This window comes from Prosopis cineraria, unplaced genomic scaffold (assembly GCF_029017545.1).
Source record: "Prosopis cineraria cultivar Desert tree isolate PC_DT_omini unplaced genomic scaffold, ASM2901754v1 PC4, whole genome shotgun sequence".
Taxonomy (NCBI): Eukaryota; Viridiplantae; Streptophyta; class Magnoliopsida; order Fabales; family Fabaceae; genus Prosopis; species Prosopis cineraria.
Window position 1 is genome coordinate 2,306,728 of NW_026555335.1, and position 19,706 is coordinate 2,326,433.

At 34.9% G+C, this 19,706-nt stretch overlaps 2 protein-coding genes and 1 pseudogene across 3 annotated transcripts; 1 reads left to right on the forward strand and 2 right to left on the reverse strand.

Moving 5' to 3' along the window:
• Window positions 1-1,972: 1,972 nt before the first annotated feature.
• On the reverse strand, window positions 1,973-4,194 carry LOC129309825 (transcription factor FAMA). 2 transcript variants are annotated; one of them, XM_054951552.1, is made up of 5 exons: window positions 4,038-4,193; window positions 3,757-3,895; window positions 2,833-3,615; window positions 2,280-2,714; window positions 1,973-2,150 (listed from the first exon to the last, which is right to left on the reverse strand). In XM_054951552.1, the coding sequence occupies exons 2-5, from the start codon at window positions 3,784-3,786 to the stop codon at window positions 2,061-2,063; spliced, it is 1,338 nt and encodes a 445-aa protein (XP_054807527.1). In that variant the 5' UTR covers window positions 3,787-3,895; window positions 4,038-4,193; the 3' UTR covers window positions 1,973-2,060. The 2 variants fall into 2 exon arrangements, with proteins under 2 accessions (XP_054807527.1, XP_054807526.1); XM_054951551.1 differs by having other exon boundaries at window positions 3,757-4,194.
• Window positions 4,195-10,342: 6,148 nt separating this feature from the next.
• LOC129309073 (sodium/hydrogen exchanger 1-like) lies at window positions 10,343-15,020 on the forward strand (annotated as a pseudogene).
• Window positions 15,021-15,448: 428 nt separating this feature from the next.
• LOC129309074 (vesicle-associated protein 2-2-like) lies at window positions 15,449-18,572 on the reverse strand. The gene is given in 10 exon segments (XM_054950424.1): window positions 15,449-15,722; window positions 16,157-16,234; window positions 16,490-16,515; window positions 16,518-16,680; window positions 16,945-17,130; window positions 17,276-17,391; window positions 17,586-17,667; window positions 17,890-17,960; window positions 18,084-18,136; window positions 18,514-18,572. Coding segments are annotated over 10 exon segments (933 nt in total). The 5' UTR covers window positions 18,558-18,572; the 3' UTR covers window positions 15,449-15,608.
• Between the last annotated feature and the right edge of the window lie 1,134 nt (window positions 18,573-19,706).

The following is a 19,706-nucleotide window of genomic DNA, read 5'->3' on the forward strand; positions in this document are numbered from 1 at the left end:
CTTCAGAAATGATTTTTAACGTGATAATATTGTAATTATATTTTTGCTCAAGAAATCCTTAATTTCGAACATGATTTGGACGCTTTGAATCGACTAGGCATACCATTTTTTTATTGATTTAAGATTTTTTTTTTTTAAGATTGCTTGAAGAAATTTAGGAAGTTTCAATCCTCAAAGAAAGACATACCATATGAGATGAGAAAATTCATATGCCATGCGAAATTCATTCTTTGTTGCCTCCAATGAATATCCTTTTTGATGAAATTTTAGTTATTCTTCATATTTATAATTTGATAAAATGCTATTTTACATGTTCAAAATTTTATAACGAATTAGTCTATCTTCAAATGAATATCCTTTTTTTTTCCCGGCATGCTTTTTGGTTATGATTTGATTTTTTCTTCCTTGGATACAACGAGTATCCCTTAGCCAAGAGTTAAGGATGAATACCTTTTGAGATGTGAAATATAAAAATATATTTTAACCAGGTCCTTTTCATATCAGGAATTGGAACTTTTGATAACATGTTTAAGAGACCCAGTTATTTGTCAATTGTGTCAGATCTCATTGGTTGCGCTTTGCTTATGATTAATATCACCTTTTCATTTCTGATTTTTTTTAGTAACGTCATTTGAAGTTGGAACCTCTTTCCAGTCCAAATTATGATCGCTTTCAATGTGGTTCATATCATACCTCTCAGTCAAATCATCTGTGTATCCTGCATGTGTGGATTTCTAGCTTGTGCACAATTATATCAAATAAATAAGCTGCGTTTAATCACATTATCTATGAATCATACTTACCCCAAACCCCAAAACATATTATTTTGATGCCATTTATATATAGAATCTCTTAAATAATGCAAGTATAACAAAAAGACTAATTCTTGACTTGATTTGTGTAAATAGCTCTGTCAACACATGCATGAAGAATTTCCCGTTAATCTATATACAAAGAATTTAATACAGGTGGGTCTCAATTATATAAGGACGTACGCGACTAGGAGGTGTGGCCACTAGGGAGAAGAACTGGAGAAGCTAACAAGAAACCCTACAATGGTCAACTCTTTTTCATAGATGAACGAGGACAAAAGTAGAGACCATGGCAGGCATGATTGAAGTCAGAAGAAAAAAAAACAGATTAGAATTGAAGGGGGGAAAAGTCAAATGTGTATGGACCAAGGAAATGAGAAGCATCCACTGGCTTCCAATTTATAATTGAGAGACCCGACAAACATTGGCTGTCACTGAGATGAGAGTAAATTAGCCTAATACCTCCAACAAAGTCATTTCTGACGAGTCAACGACCCAGAAAGCAACATGGCCAGGGACGCGTTGACTTTCCACCTCATAGTCATCTTCTTCGTACTTTAATCTCATGAATCCAAACACACATCATAATTCATGATCTTGTCTTCAGGACTCACTGCCGTATTTCCCCACCACCCCATTTCTCATCAATTAGGAAATCTTGTGAAGAAGACGCGAGAATGTATCACCAAACTCGAATGATATATAGATTATATCCTCAAATTCGCCACTAGGTTGCTACTTGAATATTTATCACTGAAAAAATTAAATCAAATTAATTGAGAGCTGTAATTGTGAGTGAGGATTGATCCCTGACGGGATGGCATAGCAATCCCGTTTGCGTATATAATTTGATGATTAGGTTTTAGTAATTATTTATACATTGGTGAAAGCATCATTTGTAGCTTTCATTAATTCCTCATTTGTATCTCTCGATGGTTTACTGACTGTGATATTGGGAATTTTAAGAAGCACCGACAAAATTACACGATCTCATTATTTTGAAATTGATAAGAGGAGACGGGTCCCTAATCCCTATAAATAATAATGGAAAGTTTCATGTATACCATTAATTCTCTCCAATTTTCCTGCAACTTTCTTATTCATCACCATGCATATATATATATATATATATATTGTGCTAGAATTTTGGGAGAGATCGATGAATATAAGATGAATCATCCAACTCATCTATAGATGTCATGTAACTTAGGTAACATAGCAGCAGCAGTAATAATAATAAGGATGATATTACATTCCAGTGTTCTCATGAATGAAACTGAAGATCTGTTGGACAGAGCTGGCTATATCTTCCGCTGTGAACCTTGAATCACCTGCAACCTGCCCATGCCCGGCCATTATTAATTCACACAAATTAATAATTAAAAGTTCAGAATAAAAAATAAATCATTTTTTAATATTTTACTGAACGTGTATGTCAAAAGACACGCCACAATTGCATTTATATACCTTGACATTGAAGGAATAGAGAACAGTTTGCTCAATAGTGGTGATGTTGGTGTGGAGGATAATAAGCTGCAAATCTTCGAGAGCAGCAATAGTCTTAATCAACTGGCCTGGTCTTCTTCTTGACAGGATTTTGATCATCGCATCAAACCCTATAAGCTTCACTTCCACATCAGCCACACAAGACTTGTTCTCCGCCGTTTCTTCCCTGAGCCCACTCTCAAACTCTACCAGCTTCATCTGATCATTCGGTAAAGGCAAAGCTGGGAAAAACGGAGCTTGCTGCGACTGTATTGCAAGAGAAGAAGAATCCCCAACTTGCCTTGAATGAGCTTCTCCCAGAAGCCTTCTTCTCTTCTGTGACTCCAAGCACTGAAGAAGCTGCTCTAATTCCCTCACAAACTCTATAGCTCCTCCTATTATCGAAGCTTGATCCCCCTGTACGTACCAAAACCCATTAATATATAACATGATGAGGTTGGCTAGGCTTTTGAAATGATATAGACGAAGAAGAAGAAGAAGAAGAAGAAGAAGAAAAGAAAGCTCAAAGACGAACCCTTTGGACGTAAGAACCGGGCATGAGGGATCTGAGGACGCGAAGATGCTCGTTCATTTGCTTCCGACGGTTTCTTTCGACGGCGATGTGAGTCATACGCTGGCTCTCTACCTCCTCGCTGGTCTTGATGGTTCTGGGTCTCTTCTTCTTGCTCTTGTTATTATGATTATTGTTATTCTCCTGGACTGTGCTTGTAGGGTTACTATTATTATTCTTCTCCATCATGTCTTCTCTTACAAACCCATGTTGCTGCCCCGACTTGTTGTTATTACTATCTGAAACTCGAGCTTCTACTGCTTCATCCTGATCTCTCACTCCTTCTTCTGCTATGTTTTCTCCTCCTGCACTTGTCCCCATCATATTCTGATCCTCTAGCGACTTGTCGTTTAGCACAGGGAACTTAAGGAAGAAAACCGGGTCCATCCCGGACTGATCTTCTTCTCCTTCAGTACAATTCTTGGTCTGGTTTAGGGCCAATTTGGGTCCAAAATCTGCAAACTGCATCACATCTGCAAAACTCAGCTTATCAAAAGAAGAACATGCGGGTGCACCATAAAACCCACATGGTGGTTGTTGTTGGTGGTGAGGAGTGTTGCTGCTGTTGTGGAGCATATAATCCACCATCCCACCGCTGTTCATGTGACTGGTTTCGCCGGAAGCTTCTCCAATCCGAAACTTCATGAGACTGTGATGATGATGGTGACCGAGAGGATACTCATGAGACTGATTATTGGAGCAGTCGAGCGGCAGAGAGTTAAAGGTCTGGGGAAAAGGAGGTGCGGCCTGTGGTGATGATTGAACAAGATCGGAGCAAAACAACATTATTGGACTGAACACGGTGAAAAGATCTGACGACATAAATATGCAAACCTTGAATTCTGCAAAACGAAACAGAAAAGAGAGAGGGCTGTGTTATGAGTGTACCGAATGATAGTTGTCGTGATCTTTCTCCATTTTATATACAAGGAGATGACTTTAATCGGAAGAAACCCTAGGTAGGTCTCTCACTCGAGTTACGACAGATCCGGAAAAGAAAAAAACGTCTCCAAGAGGGCCCCTCCACCTGACAAATCCAACGCAACAAACAAAAACAATAAATTAATTAACCGGCGATGCTCTGGAGTGCTCCAACTCGAAGTCTTTGGCAGGTGAATCTTCTCAGGATTATTGTTTACATATACACACACTAGTCATCATGAAGCTACCTCAACGAAAAACGGAGGCGAGTAACAATTGATGAGAATGATAAAAAAAAAGGACAAGGATCGAAATGGAAGGAGACAAGGGGTGGGGAGAGAAGTGGGGTCCGAAGGAGACCTCATATGTAGAGGAATGAAATGAAAGAGCGGGTTGATTTGAGAAGATGATTATATACAAGGAAGAGGTAAATCACAAGTTCACCTCCTGAGAATTAATGGGGGTCACAGGGGGCACCAACGCTCTCTGGCTTTACTTTACCGCCAAAGTTCATGAGTTTATGCTGAACAAGCTCGTCATCCCATCTCTCTCAGTCTCTCACGTTTGCTTTCGACTTTGAATTTTTCCCATTTGCTAGCCTGCTCTTTTCAAATCTCTCCGCTCACCTATCACGGATCTTGCACTTGTATCCACATACTTTACACGCATTAATATGTATATATATCACTTTGACACTCCTCCTATCTTTTTATCACACATCTCATTTTGCCATTGTAATATTTGATATATATTTCAAATAAATGAATTTATTTTTTCAAAATTATGATTTGGTATAATAAATATTTCAAAATTATAATTTTTTTTTTTTTGAAAAGCTTTATATAAACAGGTTAAAACAAAGCTAAAGAGAGTCAGAGATCATGGTCTCGTCCTGGTCTTTTTTGACGGAGAGCGTATGGGAACCGTAGAGCCGTAGACGTAGGACTCAAGTTTTTCGAGGCAGGAGTTCACTTCTCTTCGTTGAAGTAGTACAGTGAAATCGTTAAATTAGATTTAATAATCTTTAAAAATATAGTTTAATCTGCATTATTAAAATTTAATTTGGATAATTCGGATTTACAATAAAAAAATCAGATTTACAGTGAAAATGTGAAATAAAAAAATCGCAATCGACAGAAACTAAGTCCGACTTTCAGACATTATTATCTGCCTCTAAACTTGGTACTACATGGAATATATATTTTTATCCAAATTCAGTGGCGTGCCATTCATTTTGAAGTTTCTATTTTGACTTTGAAAGTTAGTCTCGCTTCTAAAGTCATACATTATAATAAGATAAATCTGAGAAGTTTGCGTGCCTTTATCTATAAAGAGAAATGTTTTTTTTTTATCCAGTGGGATGAAAATCTTCAAGTTTATTTAAAACTATTTTTACTTTATTATTTTAAGAACTAGTATACTGAAAATAAAAAAAATAAAAATAAATATTTTTTAATTCTGTTTTATTCTTTAAAATAATAATAAAAAATACTTCAAAGTTGTTTTCATTTTTTAAAAAATTAATATTTAATTTTTTATTTTTTAAAAATTTTTTAAAAAATACTTTGTCAAATAAATTACCAAACAAGCCCTTATTGTGTCTCGCCTCAAACTATAGCCAATATTCCCTTTATTCTGAATCCAGAATTCAGGCTAACCATTGTCCATTGAGTCATTGGTCGTCAGCTAAAGATTGCAACGCTGATCCATGAGGTTTATTAAAACGAATGACTTTATTTAATGTCATTGGATGTTGTAGAAAAAATTTTATAAATACCAAACAGGGCCCTGAAAAAATAAAACAGAGGAAGGGAAGTTTTGGGCCGAATGGACCTCAATGGACACAAAACTCTCATAAGTTGGGCGGGTTACTGGATCTAAAATACATCGAACATTCTACACATATTGCAATCAAAATATTCAAATTCCAAGGTTTTATATAAATACTGTAATAATTAAAACTTTACATTCCAGTATATTAAATGACACATCAGGATCAAAAGTTAACAGTCATTTTTAAGCACAAATTCGTAGTTAATTAATGGTTCTGTTAATATTGTTTTTGTGTATTGATGAATGAAGCCAGTGAAACACTTAACCGGGTATAACAATGCCACCGTCTCATGAGGCGAGAAATGAAGACGAGACAAGAATCTGCATTCTGCAATATCAAAAGTCTCAAGAACATGAATGCGTGAATGTTATAATGACTACACTACTTTTCTTTTGGCCTTAAAAAGAGACGATTAAATTAGATCTAATCCGTTTTTTAATGTAAGAAATGGATTAGCGGAACGTAAACAAGGGAGCAACAGCATAATTAAGGGAGACCAACCCTCCAAATAAAACATCAAAAGCGGAGACATTATGGATGTGAGTCCAGCAAGGAATAGTGCCAGTGCTTAGTGGCGGATGCCCTCGTGGGTCCCACTGACATTGGTAGACACGTGTCGACTGATGATGGCAACTCATGAGGATCTGTCTGGGTCCCAGGACACGCGTCATTGGATGATTCCTCAACCCCTAATGATGGCTCTGCTGCCTCGCTCCCTCGACATGATCATCGAACCTGCACCACGATTTTCTCTCTTTTGACTAACCCCATTTCACAAACTTTTCTAAGAAAACACTAACGATGCAGTCTTTCTCTCTTTCTTTGTTTTTTTAACACACATAATTGTGATACAAATTTCTTCGTCTTTTTTTTTTAAATCAAAAGTTTAAGAGAATTGAATATGTCTTTAAAGTTAAAGAATACCTATTACATGAATATTTATAAATTATTTATCAATAAAATCCTCATATTAATAAAGCATTTGATCAAATACTAGTATGGATTATGAATCAATTTTTATGAGTTGAATCAATTTTTATTATATATCCCAAAAACTTGAAATCATAGACTTCAAAAAAAAAAAAAAAAGACACTTGTGTCCCATACAGGATATGGTATGCGTCTCACTTCATACTTATGCGCACATACTTATTTGTATTGCTTCATGTACTCGTGTTACGTAGTTGTGCACCTTTTTTAAAATTAAAAATTAGAAAAAAATTAAATTTAAACATTTCAAATTATATTCAGACAATTAAAAATTTCATCTTTGAGATGAGTACGTACCAGATTAAGAATCTACAGGGATCTGTCTCTCTCTCACGCTCACACACAAAACAATGTTTTGAAGGGGAAAATCGAAAAAATTGAAAGAGACATAGAGCTTGTTGTGTTTCTAATTTAAAACAATAGAAATATTTTAAATTTATTTTCATTATATTTTTTATGTTAAAAATACACTATATTCAATTATTAGAACATATAGCTAGCTTGATCAATTTGCATCATAAATCATTATCAGTATCAGTCTATTTTTAAAATATAAAATTATTTTCAAATTAACCTAATCAAATATATTTTCATTTTTTTGTTTTAAATAAAAATTCTGAAAATTATATTACAAAATAATTTTTTTAAAAAAATGGGAACAAAAGTCAAACAAACTCTAAGGTCACCTTTGATTAATGAAAAAGGAGGTATTAAAAATGAATGAAATCATGAGAAATAGAAAGGAATAGAATGATTATAACTATAAATTTATTTGGTAAAATACTTAAGCAGGTGAAAATGGAGTTTATTTATATTATATTTTTAAATATAAATTAAAATAAAAAAGATTATAACTATATTATTTCTTGCATTAATGCATTTGCCTTCTTTTCTTTTCGCTCAAAAGTTTTCCACAGGCATTTAGCTTAAACTCATACCCACGGGCATGATATTCTAAAAAAAATTATTTTAAATTTAAACTTCAATCTACAAGAGAAAAAATAATTAAGAAAGATATGTAAAACACCACGTACAGGGAATCAAATTTAAAATTTGACTAAATTCAAAAAATTCTTTTGAAAAATATTTTTTATGAGATTAAAAATATTCTAAAGATAAAATAATAAATGCAATTAAAACTAAAAATGTTAATAAATTTAATTTTTTTAAGAAAAATCAACTTAAAAAATAGCAAATTGACTATTGGCAAAAATAAAAAAAATAATCGAGGAAAATAGGTTAGATATGAAAAGTTAATAAGGATATTTTGATAAAAAATATATTAAATTCAAGGTGGGTGATATAATTCCTTCTATTTTTTAAAGGCTTACCCATTCTAAAAATACGGTAATCTATGTTCTTGAAAAAGGTCATTTCATATTTCTTATAAGTAACTAAACATGCGTAAGGTTGGAATGGAGACGTAATTATCATTTTATAGGCCAAAATTATTGTAACCAAACATGACTTAAGTGATTAATCAATGTTGGAAGTTCGAATGCCACGAGGTGACATGGTAAGAAAAGACAAAGGTTGGGTCAGTGTTGAAGGTTGAAGCTGGGGGCCACGTTGGGGGCACTTTGACAACACGCTCTCTGTTGGAGCTGGAATCATCTTTTTTTTTTTTTTTTAAATTTTAGATCAATTTCGCCCTCCTAATCAATACCTTGTTCATCTTTCCAGGTGCCCTACAAAAATATAAACAAGAACCACATCTAAAGATCTCTGAAAAAAAATTACTCACGAATAAAGATTAATATAAAATAAATTATTATTAAAATAAGAATATGACTTTTTTTTAATGAGATTTGTTGTTAGTTTTGTCTGTGAATAATTTTTTGAGAGAATTTCAATAAAGAACCCTTGATGAAACTTATTTAAATTCAAAGCCCCTACATTTATGAAATCTTACTGCAATTCAGGGGCACCAATTCAATATTAAACTTAAAAAATGATAAAATTATCCTTCATTTAAATTAATATAAGGACTAACTTATTTCACTTGTTAATTATCCTACTTTACTTATTTATTTATTTATAAAATATTGTTAATTTCTCTACTTTAGTTCTTTCATTTTAGGTGGTTAAATCATTTTAAGACAACTTGTTGATTTATATATGTATGTTGTTTATTTATTTACAAACTATTATTAATTGCCTTACTCAATTTGTTCATTGGCTTAATTCATGTGTTTATTATCAGACTTTCATTTGATTCTATTTCAAGAAAATAAATAATTAAATAAGGCAATTACTAACTTTCTGTAAGTAAATGAATAAGTGAAGTGAAAAAATTTTGATATTAATTTAAAGGAGCAGTAATTTTATCATTTTACTTAAAAATTTAATATTAAATCAGCATCCCTAAACTATAGTGAAATTTTAAAAATTTAAGAGCTTTAAATGTAAATAAATTTAATCAAGGATCCTTTATTTAAATTTTTCTTAATTTCCTGGGGGGTCTTTGAATGTAATTCTCCTAAAATATAAACAACCGCAGCTATATTAATTTAAGGCTTTTAATTTTGTTTCTTATTAATATCATCTTCAAAAAGTTAATTTTTATCAATATATCATCATTTATATTTTATTAAATTATCAATGTACATGTTGATAGCGCGCGAGAGAGAGAGAGAGAGAGAGAGAGAGAGAGAGTAAATGAAAATAAATCAGCTTTATTTTTATATTCTTTTTTCCTTATTTTATTTTTTATCTTATTTTCTTACGTGCTGTATTTTTTAAAAAAAATTAGATATGTTTCTTTTTTCATAATTAAATAATTACATATCTTTTCATCATAATAACTATCAGCTTAATACCATGAAAACTTTAAATAAAAAATTGCTGGTTGAATCACCCTGACAATTTGTTTCAAGTTGTTGGTTGGTACTTCTCTGTCTAATTATTTCTTTTTTAAGAAAATAGCTCACATTTGATGCTGTGTTTATATTGTAATTTTCTGTTTTGTAGTAAATTTTTCATAAATAAAAAATGTACTATTTAAAGAAGTTATTTCTAAAGAGGTTGAAAATAGATAATGTGGGAAATATGGTGGGAGAAATTATTCAATACGATGATGTAACGTGGAGAGTCTTGCATACCCATGTGACTGTGCTTATGTTGGAAGAAAAGGTTGTCCATGGAGTGAAGAACTTTTTACTTCTTTCTCTTCATTTTCTTCTATTTTTTCAATTTTAACTACTCATTAATTTTATAATTTTAAATAATTCATTTAATAAAATAATATATGTGATTGAGATGGAGAAAGCAACAAAAAATTAAAAAAAAAATGAAGAGACCCTCAATTCATATTATTAGTATTGTTGTCCATAATCTCAATGGCATTTCTTTGCAAAATATTAACATATCTAAAGCAAATGTTCAACGCTTCTGTAATAGATATATTCCGTTTGTTCAACAATTAGGATCAAATTTATTTGTAAAAATAAAAATTAAACTCCAAAATGGTGCTACCAATGTATATTTTATAAGGAAAATCCTCGAGGTTAGACGACACAATTATGGGCGATGACCCTTCTCGGCCCCCGAACTCCAACGGGATCCAATGAAAGCCAAGCGCAATTATTGTCCATACTCAATACCACAGTTCTCATCTCACCGTCGATCTTATCTTTTCAGTCTATACCTCTCGATCGACGGTGAAAGTCAATTGCAATTTTTTTAAAGCACAAATGACTGTTAACGGATCCATGTATAATAGCGCCAGTCGCGGCCATTCTTCCCGCGCTCCCTTTCTCTCTCTGTCTATCTAGCTGTCTCTCTCAAGTCTCAACGGTAAATCACTCTCTTTCTCTCTCTAAGACACTCAAGATTTTTTGTCTTGGCTCCCCAATTCGTGTTAGAAGATTCATTTGAATCTAAAAACTTGAAGTGGTAATCATTTTTAGGATCTTTCGTTTTCTTCCTATTAGTTCAGACTTCTGAGCTTGAATGTTTAGTTTAGCTCGCGATGATGAATGTGTAAATCAGAGGTTTTGTATTCTTTGTTGCTTACTATGCCAGTACCAGAGTGTGTTTGCTCGGTGAGAGAGTTTAGGAAGGAGGTCATGGAAAAATGCTTTTGCACACTTCTATTTTGTGGACATGATCAATGATTCTGCTTATCAAAAAATCACAATGAATTATACATCACATGATTTTATTCTTCAATTTGGGAAGGCTGATGTGTAGATCGAATTCAGTATTTGTGGTCCCGAACTCGCATGTGATAGCTCTGGAAGACATTTTCATGTCGTTTTCCCAGCGACCGAAAAGCAAAAGTTAAAAACACAAATGTGTGTGCGCGTGTGTGTGCAGAGACATATATTTATTTTTCAACATTGGTTAATCTGGCAGAGTTGTGTCTGAAGAGCAGGAGCGTGAAAGCTGGAAGCATGTGAAGTTGTGAACTGCTGCATTCAAGCCTGAGGCTGCAAGCGTTGAGGAAGAACTTGACTCTGGAATTCTGATTTCTCCTTCTCGACTCTCTGGAACCTGGCTACTGCTAATATGGCTGTCGAAGCATTGATCACGAAATTAACGACAATGATGACATCTGATCACGCTTCAGTGGTCTCAATGAACTTATTCGTGGCGCTTCTCTGTGCTTGCATCATAATCGGTCATTTGCTGGAGGAGAACCGATGGATTAACGAATCCAACACTGCCCTCGTCATTGTGAGTTTATTGCTACGCGCAAGCTCTCCATCTTTTCTAAATGTATAACAATGAAGATGAACTTAAAAATCACGAATTAGATATGATTCTGTGTGGGCTAATTACAGGGTCTCTGTACTGGGATCTTTATACTGCTGACGACTGGAGGAAAAAGCTCCCATATATTAGTTTTCAGTGAAGATCTTTTCTTTATTTACCTTCTTCCGCCGATCATTTTCAACGCCGGGTGAGTTATTCACTCTTGCCTTATCTCCCTTCTAGCTAGAGTCTTCTTTTCTTTTTGTTAAGCTCTCAGAACAAAGGCAGGCAACTTATTATTCAGAATCAGGAAAATAGTCGAGCCCGCTCTTATAGTATGTGAATTGCTAAGTAATTACGTATCGTTGCATCTCGACAGCTTATGAGAGTGCTCATTTTAAATAGATTTGACAGTCTCATAATACTGATAGCAATATTGTTAATGTTCAACAGGTTTCAGGTGAAGAAGAAACAATTTTTTCGCAATTTTATGACTATCATGCTTTTGGAGCAGTTGGCACTCTAATATCCTTTGGCGTCATATCGCTAGGTAATTTAAGTACGGAAAATCTGTGCCAATAGAGCAGTAAAATTCCATGTTATTATCTGTAAATTCTTAAGATTATTATTATTTTTTTAAATTTCTCTATTAATTTCACATATTTATTTTGACTCAGGGGCTATACACTTTTTCCCAAAATTGGATATTGGATCCCTGAAGCTTGGAGATTATCTTGGTATGGTCGAATGAACTTCCTTCTGTACAAGTGTTAAGATAACGCTGCGACTTTGTTCACCCTTCTTTTAACCTATATTTACTGATCTGAGTCTCTTGAATACAGCCATTGGAGCAATATTTTCAGCAACAGATTCTGTTTGCACCTTGCAGGTATAAATCTGTTTTAATGTGAAACTCCATAGTTTCTTTATCTTTAGTTGTAAAAGATTAGTTTCCTCACATGATATTCAAATCCAATGTTTCAGGTGCTTAATCAGGATGAGACCCCTTTACTATACAGCCTGGTTTTCGGGGAAGGGGTCGTAAATGATGCGACATCTGTGGTGCTCTTGAAAGCAATCCAGAATTTTGACCTTTCTCACATTGACTTGATTACTGGTTTCCACTTAATTGGAAATTTTTTCTATCTATTTACAGCAAGCACTGTGCTGGGAGCCTTGGTGAGTCTCTCCCTCCCTTTCTCTATGTCGCAGCGCTTAATTGATTTTATCAGATTTTGTTTTAAAAAGAATCAATTTCCTTTCAGGCTGGATTGCTTAGCGCATTCATCATTAAAACGCTTTATTTTGGCAGGTTGGTAAAGCTAAAGCTAAAAGCGAACTGATACTGTCATTCATTGCCATTAGTTCATTAGGGGAGAATTCAATTCCTGCTAGTTTCAAAAGGAGAAGAATATGTGTTCAGCAAATAAGAATATTGACTTCTCAGCAAGCTACTGAATTAACCAAATAAGAAAAACACAGCAATGAAATAGCAAAGATCAATCCGTAACATTTGTAATGATTTTGGAATCTAGCTAACACCCATTTGTTGGTTTCGATGAATCTCCTTGATAATTCTCTCATTCGTTTTTTCTCGAATACCAGGCATTCTACTGACCGTGAGGTTGCCCTCATGATACTCATGGCCTACCTTTCATATATGCTAGCGGAAGTAAGATTCATCTCTGGTTGTAGGTCATTCTTTGTAGTGAACTGTGCGTTCTCCATGATTCTCGCAGTGATATAAACGATGCTTGTATCCATCAATTTTTTTTTCTTGGCAGCTATTTAATTTAAGTGCCATTCTGACCGTGTTCTTCTGCGGCATTGTCATGTCTCACTACACGTGGCATAATGTGACTGAAAGTTCAAGAGTAACAACTAAGTATGTCAAATCTCCAATTTAATATTCTCTTTGTTCGCAAATAGAAGAAACATTCATGTTCAATCTCATTTGTGAAAGAACATTGCTGTCAAAACGTTTATTTTATCGTTTTCATTCTCCCTTCTTTAGACATGCTTTTGCGACTTTGTCTTTCATTGCTGAGATCTTCATCTTCCTCTACGTTGGGATGGATGCACTGGATATAGAGAAGTGGAGATTTGCCCGTCAAAGGTTAGAAGTTTTCTAAATGAACATGGACTTCATCGAAATAACTCAGTTTAGTACAGCTTTTATGAAGTTGGCATTAACTTCTCGATCATTTCCTTAGTCCTGGAAAATCAACTGGGATCAGTTCATTGCTATTGGCACTCATCCTAGTGGGAAGAGCAGCCTTTGTTTTCCCTCTCTCATTCTTAGCCAACTTACCTAAGAAGTCTCAATCTGAGAAAATCGAGATCAAGCAACAAGTACGAGTTTTTCTGTTTTCATCTATAAGTTGTTCATTCTATAATCGATCGGTTGATCACAATCCTCCAAGGATCTTTGTTTTGCAGGTAACAATCTGGTGGGCAGGCCTTATGCGGGGAGCAGTTTCTATGGCACTTGCCTATAATCAGGTGAAGAATCAAACACCGTCCCTTCTCATTTCACCCATCTGGGACTGGCGCTGTCTTAATTCGAGAGAATCATGGCAGAATATTAGGTAGTATTGAACTACGTTTTTCATACGCAGTTCACCAGGTCAGGCCATACTAAATTGCGCGAGAATGCCATCCTGATCACTAGTACCATCACAGTTATACTCTTCAGCACTCTGGTAAGATACGCTGTGATCATTTTCTAATCTACCTCGATCGTAGAACTATGTCATTTTTCATATATTTAATTTTAATCAGTAGTTACTTCTACAAGCATTTGGTGCCAATATAGTTCAAGTTTAAGCCTTTCACGAGGAGAGTGGGGCCGGCGCCTGTCCCCTTCTGGGTCCAGAGATTATTAAGTGGCTATTGAATATTGATTGCCCCCGGATTTTACCCAATGAATTAGATATAAACCAGACCCACTAAATGATTTCTAGTCAAGATTCCCAATCATGTATTGGAATGTGGGAGACAGAAATGGATTCACAACGTTGACATGTGCAGGTGTTTGGATTGATGACCAAGCCACTTGTGAGGCTATTGCTTCCTGTTTCAAAACACAAGAGCATCATACCGTCGCCTCCAGGTACCCCAAAGTCGTTCGTGGTGCCACTTCTGGAGAATGGCCAAGAATCAGAGGGTAATGATGGTGCACAGCATGGGCATCGTCCTAGCAGTTTGCGTCTGCTCCTGGGCATACCTACAAAGGGCGTCCACCATTATTGGCGAAAATTTGATGATGCTGTAATGCGACCTGTTTTTGGTGGCCGGGGTTTTGTGCCCTTTGTTCCTGGTTCACCCCTTGAGCAGAACGGTCACCAATGGCAGTGAGTGAGTTTCTTCAAGGCTATTGTGTACAAGATTATTGCGTGCAAAACTGGCTTTCGGCGTGCATTTTTTTTTTTTAATACCTTCTTCCTTTTGTAAGAAAGAAAAATTACCTCAGATGATACGAAAAGGAAAAGAAGAAATATGAAGAAAGAAGAAGAAAACACAAGCATCTCAAGAAAGGAGTGTGCACGTTATTTTTGGTTGGGCTGGTTTTTTTGATGTGTTTAACTTTACTGATTTTTTAGAGTGGGTTGCTTGTTTGCAAGTTTGTGACTTGATTCCTCTAAGGCAAATTTTGTAAGCGTATACAGATGATCGATGAAAGGTTTGTTATTTATGAGAAAAAAATTTGTTAGCTTTGGATTCGTATGATGCGTTTTACATTAATGTTGCATATTATGCCCCCCCCCCCCCCTCTTTTTCTTTTTTCCGGGGATGCTTCCAGAGCTATTCCTCTTCTTTTCGGCCAGACTGAACATTTTAGTACAAATTTTCCGAAGTGGGGACATATGGTTCCGTTTCTGTTTGCAGGACCGTGGAAAATAAATTTAACTGTCTACCTAGCTCTTTTTTTTTTTTTTTTTAAACTCATCATCATATAATTCTGAAAGATTAAATCGAAGGCCTTTCATTACTGCCTTCTTGTCAGAGACAAAAGAGGGGGGATTGGCTAGAACAAATTGTAGAATACGATCATTGTAATTAAACAGAATGACCGCTTTCTGTTTCTCTTGATTTCGAGGGAAGCAGTGTCTATAAAAATGTTATTAAGTAATCCATAAATTAAGATAAAAGTACCAGATGGCTGATTATTATGCTTTTCATGGAAGGGCGAAGTTCATTTTACATGTCTTTCACAAAGGTTCCAATGCCGCATATATTAACATTTCCCCCGCTAATACCGTCATAATAAACAATGATAAGTTCATTTGACCTTTCTCTCTTATGGATGAATATAGTATCCGACTGCGACACTGATAAGAGCGACCATGCAAACATACAGTAACGGAAAGCCCACCTGAACACTTTTCGCATTGATTCTCCTCTTCAACGCGTCCTAGAAAGGTCAAACAAACCAGAATCAAATGGTTGCTCAGCAGCTATAATGAGTTTTACAGCTTCAATCAAGGATGTATTCCATACAGGCATCTGTACTGCCAATCAGACAATCACAACACCTACAGACCTACTACATCTATATGTTCTCAATGGCAGGACTATATTTTTCTTCCTTTCACTAAAAATTCCAGCATGAAAATATTGGTACTTTGGTAAAAGCCATTCATCTTTTAGTTTCACTCTTGAAAAACTTGGCTAAAAATAAAAATGAAAAAGTAAGCTGCATGAAAAGATGCAAACCAAATCTATAACAAAGAGCTATCTAACTCTCTGCTTTTTATGCCCCACTTTTGTCACGAGGAACTAAAGAATATGAAAAGTAGAGTTCATGTAATTTTGACAATGACTAATATTAAATGAAAAATAACCTACCAATTCATTTTTAAGCATATATTTTTCTTGGGTACTCACTCGTCTCTCTGCATTAAGCTTCTCGATGACAAGTTCAGCCTGCAAAGATTTACAAATAACAGTTGATTGCAACTCAAGGAACCGGATCCAAGAATTGGATGATCCATTGAGATAATCATAAACAACAGTGAAATGGCATAAGAAATAATATAGCTCAAAAGTTCCAACAATTTTATCACCAGCCATTGTGATAGGATTAAATCCACTGGCTGCAACGCATGGACTGAAGAACTTGACAAAAAGGTTTCCAGGCCATGATATTAAACAATTTAATCATAACTCGAAAACTCTGACCTCTCTTAGTTTTGAATCCATTAAATTAGTCTTGACTTCAATTCCTCAGAATCCTTATCTAAATTCAACTGCATAGCATCTTTCACTTTCATATCATCTATACTCTCAGCTTGTCTTGAGACATTATCCTTGATTGCCCTGTCCTGCTCCATATCCTGGTCTGTTTTAAAACCCTTGACATCCTCAGCATCCTGGTACAAAGGGAATAGAGACAGAGGGTGACTTTGATTTCAAGCAAGGGTGCACAAAACTCTTCTTTGCTATCATGCTAAACTAATTAAAAAAAGAAAAGGGGAAAAAGGTTATATCCATGAATAAGATAGCTACAGAATACTGACAAGCACAAGATTTTACTGTGTCCATTGATTTTGCAGAAACTGCTATGGAAGGGGATTAAGGTTTGAAACACAAATTAAGTAATAAAGAGATTGGGGTTTGAATGGGGAATAGCTTACCGTAAAAGGAGGAGGGACATTTTCGACTCCACTTCGCAACACCCTGTCTCTTTGCAAATGAATTTCATTGGGTGGATCCTGCTTCGTCTCTCCATTCGCTGGAAGCAATACAGGGGAGGAAGGTGGGCTGGTTAGGACAACTCTTAGTTTCTTCTCCCCAATAAGCTTCCCATCAACTTTTGCAAACTGCCACAGGAGAGAGAATTTTAAATCAATCAAGAAACACAAGAACGGAAAAGATATATATTAACAAGCAAACTCTTAATCCTTTCTACCTATAACACTATAGGGACTACGGTTTGGAGAAAAGGAATTAATGATATAACGTTACCATGTCAGATGTAATGCCATCTTCTGTTGTTCCGGAGGGGACAACCGTACTTTGAATCAAGAACTTGTCTTTGCACTGCATATCAGGTGGCATTGAGCGCTGAGCTTGCATGGTAACTGCATGCAACCAAAAAACGTCAATCATTAATAGGCAAAAAAAAGCGGTTGTAGTTTTATCTGTGCTTGATGGTGTGTAATAGGCACAGATGCAGAGCAACGGTCCATCCATATACAGTAAAATGTCAAAAATATGCGCGATTTTAAAAAAGTTAAAATTGCTGTTAGATTGGAAGAAGATAATAGGCAAATACCAGTAAAATTGCTTCTTGAGTTGGGCTTAACGATGCCTATGTTTGGTCTCACGCAATATTTCTTGGGTGACGTAGTTTTCACCTGCCAATGTGCTTATAAATTTTACAAATGTTTCTTCACAATTCAGAAATGAATAACTTTTAATTATGCATCTACTATACAGAGAGTTACCAGTAAAGATCATAGATTGCAGATATTGCTGCAATTGACAAAGAGACACTAATGCTAACAACAACAAAAAATCAAAACAAAGCAAAATACTGATATGTATGGCACAACCGAGGGGATCAACAACCACCACACCTTGAATGCAACATACTGATCCGACTCGTTCGCAAGTTGAACCAAGCATGAACTCTGTTTCTCCAGTTCAACTACAAAGAAGAATAGGAGCAAAGTCAGCGTCACTACGTGAAACAGTAAGCTATATGGAAAAAAATATTATATCAGATTCGTGCATAAATCACGGAACCAGCATCGAGGCGGGAGGCGCTTACAGGCAAACTTAAGCTCATGAGGTTCAATGTCCAAAAGCTCCATAGTCATGGCTCTTCAACAATAAAAACGAAAATCAATCAGGTGAAGCCGCATGTCAAGGCCAAGATCACAGTTAAATTATCAAATAATTGTAAAGCTCTATTTGGTGTATCTAATTCATAAACAAAATGAGTCTCACAACGATTTAAACTAAACAGGGAACAGAAAAAGTCGTATGAACTTGAGTTAGGCATCAAGAACAATAGGACGTTTATCTTTTTAAACCATGACGCGGTGATTCACATAGGAGAAATCAAGCCGAAGAGCATTTATTCTTTTCAAAACGTAAAATGCAAGCTCCAAGCACATTCTAGCCACATTTATTACACCGGACCATCACAATCACGGAAGCGCAACATAATCGCGAACCCAGAATCATACAGTTCTTACAGTTCACACGAAAATAGAAACCCCAGATAGTGACATCCGGCCATAATGGCAACACCCAGAAAACACACTAAAGCAGAGGAAAGCACGGAAAAAGTAAAGTTAAAAAGGGGGGGGGGGGAATAAAGTAAAGGCATACCCGGAACCCTAATTTAAAGTGATGCAAATCCAACAATGAGACAAGGGAAGAGGCAGCGAAAGAGAGAGAGAGCAGGCGAAGATGGTGGTGGTGTGGAGGTGAAGCAGAAGAAGAGGAAAAAGAAGGAATAGTTTTCAGAGAGAGCATGAGAACGAAGGGAGGGAGTGAGCAGCATAGGAGACGTGAGGGCGTTAGTTACATGGATGTGAGCGGTTGTACCAGCTGCTTCCATTCCATTTCCCCCCACCCTCCATTTTCATTTCCCTTTTTCATTTCCTTTTTTTTTTTCTCCTTTTCTTGTTTATTACGCCCCCACCGTATCTCTCTCCCTCCGCCAACTGCCAACTGCCAACTGTCATCTATCAGCTCAACAACAACTCATCAATTTCAATTCATTTTGTATAATATAATTATTTATAAAAAAAAGATAAAATTCTTTTAAATTATATAAATTATAATTAAATTTATTAAAATATCATAATTGTATTAAAATTTTTTAAAAAATTTTTATCATTAATAAATTTATATAAATAATTAAAGTTTTCTTGCAGCAATATCGGGAATTAGACATATAAAGTTATAATTTATTGTTGTATTATTAAAAATATAAGAAAAAAATTGTGACCATTGAAACAAAATTTGTAATCATTACTTGTTATTTTTAATACTTATAAAAATATTAAAAATTTAACATGTAAAGTTATGATTTACTGTTATATTATTGTAAATATAAAGAATAAAAGTTGTGATTGTTTAAACAAAATTTATGATGATTTTATTTTCAACCAGAACAATTTAATTATTTATATAAATTTATTAATAATAAAAAAAATTATTAAAAATTTTAGTGAGTTATGACTTTTAAAGGAATTAAATTTTTATTTATATAATTTAAAAAAATTATTATAATTTTTTTTTATTTATATGTATTGTTTTCTTTATGCAAGTGTTGCTCCCAAGTCCCACCCATGCTGGTGCGGCTTTACTGTCAATCTGTCGTTCTTTTGCTTTTAAATATGCTCCCCTCTCTTAAGTTATAAAATAATTTGAAAAATAT

Bases quoted from the DNA above. Each gene is read 5' to 3' on its own strand.
- LOC129309825 (XM_054951551.1), bottom strand. From the start codon at position 3,786: ATGGAGAAAGATCACGACAACTATCATTCG. The intron at 3,616-3,756 runs GTACACTCATAA...TCATCACCACAG, and splicing joins ATCACGACAACTATCATTCG to GCCGCACCTCCTTTTCCCCA. The intron at 2,151-2,279 runs GTATATAAATGC...GGGCATGGGCAG, and splicing joins TCTATTCCTTCAATGTCAAG to GTTGCAGGTGATTCAAGGTT.